Source organism: Pocillopora verrucosa, chromosome 1 (genome assembly GCF_036669915.1).
Source record: "Pocillopora verrucosa isolate sample1 chromosome 1, ASM3666991v2, whole genome shotgun sequence".
NCBI classification, from domain to species: Eukaryota; Metazoa; Cnidaria; class Anthozoa; order Scleractinia; family Pocilloporidae; genus Pocillopora; species Pocillopora verrucosa.
Genome location: NC_089312.1, coordinates 15809694 through 15822009, shown reverse-complemented (window position 1 = coordinate 15822009; position 12316 = coordinate 15809694). Strand labels below are relative to the sequence as shown.

The window sequence follows — 12316 nt, the reverse complement described above, 5'->3', positions numbered from 1 at the left end:
AGTACGTAGTAAACCTACAAATGGATAAAGGGGTAAGTTTCTAAAGAAACTGTGGTGCTGCGTCGGTGGGAGAGTATAGCAGGTAATTTAGTGTTAACAACTGAGTTGAAAACGTAAATTAGCCAACGTAAAGGGTAAAAAAGCTGACGTTTTGAACGTTAGCCCTTCGTCAGACCGGTTGACCCTTCGCTCTGACGAGGGGCTGACGTTCGAAACGTCAGCTTTTTTACCCTTTACGGTGGCTAATTTACGTTTTCAACTCAGTTTTTAACACTAAATTACCTGCTACAAATGGATACTTCGCTAAAATGGGTCCTTTTCAACACAGTAAGCGGTCAGATAACAAGTGATGCACTGTGGAAGTAAGGTGAAGTATTTCTAGTGGGAATTTGATTGTATTTTTTAATTCCTAAGAGCGGTCATAAATATTCACATACAAACTCTTATAATTTCGCCATGACTCTTATTTCGCAAGATGATCATCTCACAGCTGGAGCTCGGGCCGCCTGTGGTGTGACAAATAAAACAAAAAGTTGAAGCATATAGCCCCTCTGTGCCCCCCCACCCCCGTCTTTTGAAGTTTTCTCGGAGTTATCGAGTTCGGTTACACAGAGATCGCTTTAACGTTTAACCCTTTACAGTGACTAGCACCTAATATCTCCTTACACTATCACCCTTGAATCACAGATTAAGGTCACATGAATAAAGGAAATGATCACCAACTAAAGCAGCTCTTGACTGTTGAACAAATTCTCCTTGTCAGCACCTTAGGAAATGTATGGAGAACAATATGGAGAAAATGCATACTGATGTTAGGGTGAAAAGGGTAAAAAGGAAACACCCGTGACGATTTGTACCAACACCTGTGACTTGCTGCCAATCTTTGAATACACCACACGTAAAACCATTCCCCCTTCAACTGATAATTATTTATCATTTCTCCCGCAAAATTGTAAGGTGTTTCAGGCAAACATTGAGGAGTCACGGCTCCATTGTTCTCTCGATGAAACAGCAATCGATCCAAAACTGGTAAGTAAGCAGATTTTTTGCACTATTGTCAGCTTAAAACCAGAGTGAGTACAACAAGTAATGTTGTAATGTAATTAATTCAAAATGACATTGTACACCAAACTGAAAACAAACACTCTTATCGTAATTATTACATTATAACTTATGTTAAATAATAACAAAAGAAAAGCAACAAACATGTATATGTTTATAATATAATCGATTATAGGTGCATTAAGGCAATCAACTTGTCGTAGACTCCTAGTTTCATTGTGATCCCCGAACGTAATCTGTAAACCTGTCTCATCTAGCTTTCTAGATATGAATAAAGTCGAAAACATTTTGTTTCATTGATTCTGTGTGTGAAGAACGTGGAAATTTGTTGAATGTCTGTGTTATAATCACAATTTATCTAACGAAATAAACAATTTCGATTTTGTTACAGATTGTCAAAATGAAGATTTCCATCTTCTATGGTTGCCTCTTATTATCAGTTCTAGCATTCTTCACTAAAGGTAAGAACTGAGAAGGTATTTTAAAAAATGATAAAAACAAACAAACTTAATGCTACCCATCGGATAAAAACTACCCACATGCTGGGAAAAAAACGCACTGTGTCAAGTACAATATTGCTTTCTCAATTCAACAAAACAGGAGGGTCTCAATAGGGTTACCGCTGAACATAAAAGGCCCAAGACTTGAGCCGTTGGGCGTAAAAATTGACAAATTGCAACAGTAAGTCGTAAAAAAAGTTCAACGTGGATATTTTTCTTTTGATCATAAAGGAAGGAAGTTAACCGTTAGCTGTAAAATGGCCAAAATTTTAACCGTTAGCCGTTAAAAATTACAATCCAATTGAGACTCTCAAACAGCGACATCCACGATAATCCTGGAACTTGCGTACGAAGTTGTTTTGCAATATGTAAAACATTCAGGAATACGATCTAGCAAAGCGACCGAATTATTTGTGATGTTATGTTTATTCTTGTGATAATATCTTGTTTTTCTCAGACGCCTCTACAAGTAACTGGAACATCGCTGACTCAAACGCGGCGAGAAAAAGTAGTACTATACTAAACGAGAATTTTAGGTCAACCATACATCACGGCCTGGAGGATGCACGTAAGTTTAGATAAAAAATTAACAGGTTGAAATGACGGATGTTCACAGTCCGAGACACGACCATAATCCTTTACGCCCTAACATCAGTATGAACATTCTCCATACTTTTCTCTTCCTTTTTTTCTCTCTTTGTCAGTTGACATCTAAGAGCTTCTTCAGTTGGTTCATTTCCTCCATTCTAGTGACCTTGAAGTTTGATTCAGGGGTGATATTGTACGGAGAAATTAGATTCTAGTTTTAGGGTTAAATGTATAAAAACACCCGGATATCAATTAAGATACAATTTTAAAATAGTACGGTAGGTCGCTCCTGCGATGGATGATCAAAGTTCTCCTTACTTGTAAAATACTTTTAAGAATTGTTTGTTAATGTGTAACTCTATTCCAACACTCTACTATTTTACAAAGGTACAGAAGCTGGAAGGGCAAGACAAGAAGTGTCACAGAGTACGTTTTTTCCCAACAAATAATTCAACGAAAAGAATATCCTTTCACGAAAAATAGCTTTCTTGAACTTGAGCTTGTTGTGAATAGTTACGCGAACATTACTTTCTTGAAGCATAATATTTTGAAGTCACCTCCTTAAATAAGTAATGTGGAAACAGAAATATGTCATATTAGTTCTTCAAAAATGGTGAATCGAACCTCATCGCTTCTGACCACTTTTGGTACGCTAGGCCGAAGGGCTAAAGTAAACTCTTGGTGAGACAAGTCATAAAGCTTTGTTTCGATTAAGTGTCGTAAAACAAAAACCGCACTGGCTATCTCGTAGACTAATCAAAAGTTAGCTTAACTTCGCGAGGAACTGATGAGAAATTAGCTCATAGCAAAAGCTTTTAAACGATCACTAGCACAGTAAAACTTTAAGGATCATCTCCCGGTTGGTTTGAGTTTTCCATCTGGTTGGTTAAGAACAAAGAGCGAGTTTTGAGACCAATAAGGTTAGGGAGAAGCAAAACAATGCATTTCTAGATTACATTTGAGACCGAAAGAAGCCATTCATTTAAACCAATCTTATTACAGATGTAATCAATCTAAAATTACTCTTAATTGGTTTGATATGGAATTCCTCGCTCCCACACGGATTTCACCCGAATGAAATTAAATTTTGCGCAAATGTTCACTCTGTTTAGAAAAAGTATTAGCGACAGTTTTTACGGAAATAATATTTTTTAAGTATCCGAGAACCTGCGACTTCAATAATATGGCACAATCCTTTCACAGTGGGTTACACTAAATTCTTAGCCTATTCTTTTTTTTTCTTATCTATCCATTCCCTTTCAATGTATGGATTTTTTTTTGTTAGATGACACCTGTCGGGATGACAAAGCTTACGAGGCTTTTTGCAAAGACTACAGAGATAATGACTTCTGTACCAAGTACCCGTACGGAATGAATAAGCATTGTGCTCTCACTTGTGGATTTTGTAGTAAGTCATTCAGTGAAGAAACAAATAACTGTGAACAACAAGCACTTGAGGGGTCATGTCAGAGACAGTGGAATGCGTTCAGGGGTTTTAACAATTGCTTTTTTCAAATTTGGTGAATTGAGAAGACAAAAAGGCTTTCAAGTGACCTACTTAAATCATATTATTTAAAATTAGAATATTATTTTAAGCTTTCTGACGAGCTGCCTGTATTCTTGTGTTGGCTTTTGGTGCCAACCAAACGATAAATAGAGAATAATGCATGGGCGCGCGTAGATATGGAATTTCCCTTCGAGTGTTTAACTCAATAGCTCAGGAGTGACCGCAGCGAACGACGGAGTAAGATATTGAGTTAAATACGAGAAGAGAAATTTCATATCTACAAGCAACCACGTATTATTTCTCATATCTACAAGCAACCGTGTATCATCTTTCTCTATGTACTATTTTGTTTATCATATGAACGCAATAGCCTTTTACTGACAAGAAAAGTCGACTCTGTTAATGAATGAAAATAAAAGGATCAACCATCCAGAATACAAATCGTAAAGTACGTTGGCGCACTCAAGATGAAAACATGCGTTGAATCACTACGAAAACAAACAATGGGCCTAATTTTCAATGAACAAAATTCTCAGTTACTGAATTGGTCCTTACCGACAGAAGAAATCATTCAGGTAAACGGCCAAAATTGGCCTGTGGCAAATCTTTCAGTGGTCGATTTTCGTTCTCAGTCGCGAGAAATTCCATTACCAAAGCCACTAAATACGTAACTTTCGGTTTTTCATTTCGTATTTTGATTTTCTTCCCTTTCTAGGAAAGTTTGAACTTCACTGTCTGTAAGCGTCAATACGGATATTTCAGTTTTATAGCACCCATAATTAATCCGAAAATATTCCGACAAACGACCATGGATTGAGAATGGTGAAGGCTTTGCCGTTCATTCATCAACCTGACCGAGTGGCGGAAAGGCGTGTGACATGTCAGTATCTGATTGGCGATATCAAACACACGTGAACAAAATATCGTATTTTTTCACGTGTGTTGTTACGGCTTTTCTCAGGGCTGGAAATCCTTGTATAACACCATAGTTTGTATAATAAAAAAAATTATTGATACTTATCATTTTTTTGTCGTTGCATAGAATGTAAAACCAAGATAGACATTGGATTCCTAGTGGACAGTTCAGGAAGCATCGAAAAATACGGCAAAGGAAACTTCAAAAAGTGTTTGGATTTTATCAAAAATGCTGTGAACGGTTCATTTATCTCAGAGACCTTTACACACGTGGGAATGGTCTTGTTTTCTTCAAAGGTTTGTTGTACTGGCAAGTCCTTGTGTAAGTAGATTACATTTATCTTTAATAAAAGGTACGGTTTAGGCAGTTTCTGATTTTTTGTATGACAGTTGCCTGCCAGTGAACCTAAGGTCATAGAGCAATGATGAACAAACACTACTACTCCCCCATCCCCTTTTTTCATGACAAGAGAGGATGACGTTGGGACTAATGATGATGATGATGATGATGATGACGACCACAATCACGACGATGAGATGACGACGAAAACGAGGACGATAACGATTATAACGAAAACGATGACGATAAGTATGATTACGATGATCACGCGATGACCATGCCGATAAGAATGACGATGACGATGATAACAACAATAACAATGACAATAAAGATGACGATAACGATGATAATGATGACGATGGCAATAACGATGATCACGATGACGACAAGTATGATAACGATGACGGCAATGAAGATGACGATTAAGATAACGATGATGACCATGACACTTAGGACGATGGCGACAACAGTATGACAACATCGATAACGACGATGGCAATAACGATAATGAACTGGATGTCCATCATAACTATTGCGATAATAGTGCTGTTTTTTAATTCTCCTTGAGGTTTTGCTAGGCAATTGAATTGATATTTTTCTCTATTTCGTGCTTTTCAGATCAAAACTATCTTCACGTTAAAGCAATACTTTGATGCGGAACAAATGATAAAGGATATTGAAAAAGCACCTTACCTGAAAGGCGGTACCTTGACGGCAAAAGCATTATCTTTCGTGAAGCGTAAACTATTCGACGAAACAGGCCGTCCAGAGGTTCCAAAAGTTCTTATAGTTATGACTGATGGAAAATCAACTGACAATATAACACTACCAGCCCAAAAACTGCACGAGGCAAACATCACCGTATTTGCTATTGGAATTGGACGAAACTACGACATGGGGCAGCTCAAAGAGATTGCATCTAAACCGGACACCAAGTATGCACTCACCGCAGACTTCAATCGGCTCAACGAGTTGTACACCAGCATCAGAGATGATGCGTGCCGAGGCGAGTGTAGATACTCATAATTCAGTGTTAAAAGAAGTAAAAAGGAAAAAGGTTTTAATGGGTGAAGACGATGGCGTCAACTACAACGAATTTTAAGTTAGAGGAGAAATGATAGAATTAAGTTTGCATTTCCAGTTTGTTTAATGCCGATGCAATTTACCCAGTAATTCAGAATCCTTTTCGAGACTCATTTCCACGCAGTTCGGAATCACGTGGTCATTCAATTGACACACTTACAAAAATCATGATTCAATTGGCACTGTTGATAAATTCCTACTGGATTGATGGGTCCATTTTCACAATGTCTTATTGAGAAGTACAGCTTAGGTGTTGGGAAATTCAACAATCTAAAAGTACAAGAGAAATAATCTCGCAAGTGGGAAAGCAAGTAGCCTTAAGCTTAGTGGTCAACGTACCAACAGGGGGTGGAGTGATTTATGCGGGTGCCAGCGTTAGATCTGAGAGTACTAAGATTCCAAAGATTGCCCTCCATGCTCAAATAATCTCTCTCCTCTCAACTTCGAAGGGAAAATGGAGAAAATTAACCGAAACACCTTTCATGTCGCTTCCGGCAGTAACTAAAATGGGATGTTGCTAATGCCAGAGCCATTTAGGGCAGTTTTCGGTTAAAAGTAATCACCTTTCCGAACTTTCTTCTCCAGTGAATTCAACCCTTTCCGACCAAGACAGGCCATTTCACAGTCCAGGTCATACTGTTGACGACACAGCATATTCGCCGCATGGCAGTCACAGCATACTCCTCTCATAGTTGTTCTGAAGACCAAGTCAGTGGTAGAACAACATTTCCATGAGAACATTCATAGATGAGGAAGCTCGCAAATAAGGGTTCACAGAGGAGTAATCAGTCGTGTGCTACGCTAATCAAATTGATATTAAAATCTCCATAAAAATCATGCAAGCTAAGCCGAGGAAACTAAAATTTGATAGTATACTCATCTTTCCAGCGAAAGTTATAAAACAGACGCTTGAAATGAAAAAAATAAAACAAAAACAGCATTCACAGCACCTCAGTACGACTTTTTTTTTAGGAATTAAAATTCTTTCTCTCCTGTGTTCGACCTCCCTGTCACTTTCTTTGAAAGTAAATTTTGAGGAGAATTCAAATATAGAGCACTCCATGGAGTTTGCCGAAGGTTCGTCAAACTAGCGCTTTCGGTTGCTTTCAAATCTGAGTGGATGTTTGTACATTGATGCCCCATCTCTTCATCTTCTTTAGACTTCGACTTCACATCCATCACTAATAAACTCGTGCGCCCTTCCTCTACAGACAGCTTCTTCTAACGTATCTTACTCACACCAAGCTCCGACAAATCCAAAAGTTTTACCCTTCGCCTTTCTGGAGTGAACTGGGCAGACTTACGTTTGCACCCACGGCGAAAGTATTGCTATTTGCCGTAAAAAGGCCGAGTTAATAAAGAAGGTAAAGTGCGCATGACTAGTGTATAGCCTTAAACCAAAGTCTAGCCCTTCTACAAGTCGATTTCAAGATGACTGATGCGCGTATTCGTATTAATAACTGAAAGCACAGTTCAGCAACACCGAATTAATGTATAATCCCTGAAAAGGAACGAAAATGCTTGGCAAGGAAGAAAGAGAGCAACTGTAACTACTCCCGAAAAGTGCAGCCATTATTGTCAAAAACTCACCTTTGAAACGTACACCCAAACAAGATCAAATTCCTTCTTCTCCACAAATACTGAGTGAAATATATTTGTTAATCAGTATTCGTCCTCCAAAATAACCTTCTTTTAATTTCAAATATTTATCTTGCCATTTTAGTTTAAAATTTAGATTAGAGCTCGTTCAATTCATAGTGCTAAGAGAACAAAGATATGGTCCAATTGTTCCACAAGTAGTTTAATAAAACTTTGATAGAAAAACAGCATAGTTGGCGGATAACCAATGTTTAGACTTCCATGGATGGATCAGACTCACGTCCCATTCTTTTCAATTTATCTTCTTGTTTCATTTTCGGCTCAGCTGTTTGCGTGTGCCACACCAGTATCTGTTAACAAAAAAAAAACTGTATTGAACAAATAATCCTCTGCAAGTGATTGCACATAAAGCATTTCCTAAGGGTCAAAGAAATCAATTAAAACTTGACATGTGTGCACGTATTAGGACTAAAAGAGGAGAGGATCTGTCAGAAACGCATTAAGCTAACTCTCTTTAACGTTCCTTTTCAAACAAACAAATAAAGGTAGAGTTATACCGAAAGGAAAACGTTTACAAATTTTGTAGTTGTGATCAACGTGTCAAAGAGCAAGATCATTCAATTGAGATCCTTTTCAGCTTTGTCCAGTGTCAGTCACCCACATTCTTCTACGGAATCTCAACCACATTCCGCTTGTTTTAATAGCTGCTAATTTTGAACTCTTAGTTGTTCAAGAGAGTTGCATTACCAAAAGTCAAAAGGAAGGTGGTGCTTGTGAGGGATGAGGGTAGGAGTAGTAATGGGAGGGATTAAAAAAGGGAAGCAAGAGGTGGAATGGTAACTTAGTGCAAGTGGGAAAGAGGGAAACCAGGTAGCCTGAGTGGTCCACATACCAACAAGGGGTTAGGTGATTGATGTGAGTGCCAGCTTGGGGTCTGGATGCTAATTCATATATTGCCCTTCATGCTCAAATAATCTACCTATTTTCCCCCCCACCCTCCACCTTTGAACACTGGCAATTCAGGCTAGGAATCAGGGATAGTGGGAGTGACATTTATGGTCTTGTGCAAGCAGAGGAAAATTGCTCACATACATCTTAACCAATCAATGTCCAGTCCATCAAAAAAAATTGATATTCATTTGTAAAAGATCAAAGCAGTTGATACACATCCATGAAAAATTATATGTTGTCTAACTTGATGATAATTTACACCTGCACACTGTACCAGTTCTGAAACTTTATCTAACCCAACAAAGGTGTACCTGTTTACAATCATTAGCCAATGGCTCAAAATCTTCCCTTGTTGCCAATCTGCCAACAACAGAAGACTCCAAATAGCCCCTCTTGGCCATCGGGTCCATTTCCACTTCAGGATTATCCATAAACAGTTTGACATTTATAGCAAACCCTGCCATGTCGACAGGCATTGGGCGTCCTGGCTCCCACATTGTGTAAAATCTGACAACAGATCCATCTTTGCAAATTGGTCCTTCCCACTTTAAACCACCCACTAAGCCTACAGGCCAAACTGATACTTTCTTTGTGTATCGCATCTAGAAGCAGTTAAAAAATATAAAACAGAACTGTCAAACCACATTCAATGGTCACTAAAAAAGAGTACACTAAAAATTAAAATTTGTGAAAGTATATAAATTCATTATAATAAAAGTCACAATTCTTGAAATGCTCTTTAGTTTCTTTTAAAAGGAATTACAAGTTACTGGTAGAATGAAAGAAAGATATAGTTTGGATCTCTACAGGTAACTTATTCTATATTCAAGTTGATCTACTTAACTAGGGGTCCTCTGACTTGCAGTGACTAATCCACCTGCAGAGATCTCCAATTAGTCATGATTCAGCTTCTAATGACCCTACTTACAACTTGCACATTTGTGGCAGCGCCACCAAAGAAAGGGGTGATACCATTTACATATATACAAACTAAACACCCAAGAGTTCATGATTGACTAAATTTAATTTGAGATGTACCTTACCTGTTCAAATATTCTCAAATCGTAAGTGTTATCATCATCTCCAAAATATACAACACCTTTCATATCATCCTTTAAATTTTGTCTTATCCATCTCAGGCCCAAATTCCTCTGTTCTACACCTCTGGCTTTTAACCACCTTGGGTCTCCTTCTTTAGTTATGAGCTGCTTTGGAGTTCTGACTGCAAAATGTGTGTAACTAACACCACAGGATTCCAAGAAATGTGAAACAAGATCTGTTTTCTTGTCAGAATCTTCTACTACTATCCAGTGAAGTTTAGGGACATGTAACAGTGTTTGTGACAGTCTTGTTAGGTCAGCCTTTTGTGTATGTCTTTTATAGGTAGGAGTGATAAAATAAATAGTTGGCATTTCATCAAAGCCTTCTTCAAACAGACTGTTGATTTTTCTTATCCCTAGGATCTTAAGTTTCTTAATGATCTCTTCTTCCCTTTCTTGTAATGAGAGCTCTCTCTTTTCCAGTTTTTTAAGCATTTGGCTTATCCTTACCACATCATCCCTTGACCTACCAGAGTCTAGAAGAAACATTGTTAAAAAAAACAACAACAGTTAGAAAAATAAATAAACTAAAATGTACCAATCATGAGCAGTATTGATTGGTTCAAAATTAAAGCTAACAAAGTGACTGGTTTGATGACTAGGGGATGGGTGATCAAACAGACTTTGTCCCTCAAATCAAAAACCCTAAGCTTCTCTGGTTGCCTTAGACTAAGACCCTGAGCTACAGGAACAAATTCTGGCCCTAGTTGTTCCAAGGGTGGACAACACTGTTTGCTAGATAAATCACTATTTGGTGGATTGCCATGAGCTTGGAGAAATTTGAAAGAATTGTGAGATATCAGCAGCTATCACAAAGGCTTACAAGATTTTGAGATCTGATGAATATTCTGCAACCCAGAATGTTTCAAGTGACCATTCACTACCCCCAGAATCAACATGTTAGATGTTCAAAGACTTTTCTGAGGAACATAACTAAGGGAGAGTAGGAGGAAGACACACTGGCCTATTGTTTTGAAACAGGACTTTCCATTTTAGGTCTACGATTGAGCCCTGACTGGGTCATTGTACCCTGTCTTTGGGCAGCCCACCTTACTCTCACAGTTCGTCTCTCCATCAAGGAGTATTTCAAGCAAGTACCAAATAAGACTTAACCCTTTAACCCCTTAAGGGTGACTAGCATCTAATTTCTCCTTACAATATCATCCCTGTATCACGCATTAAGGTCATGATAAAGAAAATTATCAACAGCCAAAGGAGCCCTTGATTGTTAAACAAATTCTCCTAGTCAGCACCTGCAGAAATGTATAGTAAATAGTATGGAGAATATGCAAACTGATATCTGGGTTAAAAGGGTTAAAAAAAAGGCTGGGCCAACGGCCTACTTATCAACAGAGGCTCTTAATAACAGATCACGTACCTTGAAGGCATTGATTTGTAAACCATAAAAATCCAAGAAGAGAAAGTACGAAGCTCAGTATCAAAATATTTTTAGGACTCATTAATCCTTTCCTAATCATATTTAAACGTGAAAATCCTTAACGATTCAACATCATCGTTAAAGTAACAAGTCGTCGGCCATATTGATTACATCCCTTTCTCTTGATTTCCGCCAGGCACCACGAAACAGACAAAACCAACGAGAAAGCTTGATAACTAATCATCCCCAGGTTCCACTCGTCCGCTCTCCGCCATATTGCACGGTTGATCGAACCTCGACAAATTTTGAGAGAAGCTTTACCTTCTTTTCTATCATGGTTTGGCCTGTGATATTAGCCGCAGCAAGAACGTATGCTCCTTACGTTGTTTTACCAGTTGCGGTGGTCGTCGGCTCTGTTGGCTATTATGTGGAAAATCGAGTGAGGACGAGCGAAAAATGGTCCAAGGAAAAACCAAGCACCATGGAGGAACGAACTTTAAGGCAGATTGATTCTCTGGATGATCCAACAAAGGTTCAGAGTTTGAAATACAGGGAAGGAATACCGCAAACTATCTTCGAAAGAAATCAAGGTTATAAGACTGGATTTACGGGTCGACGGATAGAACTTGGAGAAAAATCATCCGAGACCAACGTTCAATCATGACATCCATTATGAAATATTGCACACTTTAAAAACTGTTTAAGACAATGACAGCTTTTAAGAACACAATACTGGAGATTGTATGGTCTTAACTCATTCTAAGTTAGGTCCAGGATCTTGTGATAAGTTTATGAGTACAATTCTGTTCTAACTCGGTAAGGAATGTGATTTCCATGTTTGTTATTTTTCTTACTGGTGGTACCCGATATAATCCACTTCGTCTCAGGCGTCTTTATTACGTAACTCTACCTTACGTTATCAATACATACTCCAGCCAGTAGGTGCTGGAAGAGGACAGACTTAAAGGCTTAGGGATGTTATGCTGATGTATATCCAAACACTAGTCTTAAGAAAGCTACATGTATAGGGAAGAATTACTCTGCAGATCATGAGAGTTCCAGAGTTAACACAGAAATGACTACAGAAAACTTTTGGAGAGAATAATGGACCTGAAATGCTATGTTTGTATGTTACAAGACTGGCTTTGCTAGCTAGTGTACTAATGGCCTTTTCAATTAGCAAACCTAACAATATTGTTCAGTAGCTTATCTGCAAATGCGTGAAATTTAGTAGCAGAGCAGGAAGCCTGGACTGTCTGACTGTCTTAGATGGGTAACTTTTTCAATCAGACA

At 38.2% G+C, this 12316-nt stretch overlaps 1 protein-coding gene and 1 pseudogene across 1 annotated transcript; one reads left to right on the top strand and one right to left on the bottom strand.

The window, feature by feature from the left end:
- Positions 1–905: 905 nt before the first annotated feature.
- Positions 906–6934, top strand: LOC131789318 (cartilage matrix protein-like; annotated as a pseudogene).
- A 741-nt stretch (positions 6935–7675) lies between these two features.
- Positions 7676–11210, bottom strand: LOC131789314 (galactosylgalactosylxylosylprotein 3-beta-glucuronosyltransferase 3-like). The gene is made up of 4 exons (XM_059106406.2): positions 11024–11210; positions 9589–10121; positions 8857–9147; positions 7676–7944 (listed from the first exon to the last, which is right to left on the bottom strand). Exons 1-4 carry the CDS (start codon positions 11121–11123, stop codon positions 7846–7848), a joined length of 1023 nt encoding a protein of 340 aa, XP_058962389.2. The 5' UTR covers positions 11124–11210; the 3' UTR covers positions 7676–7845.
- Positions 11211–12316: the final 1106 nt, after the last annotated feature.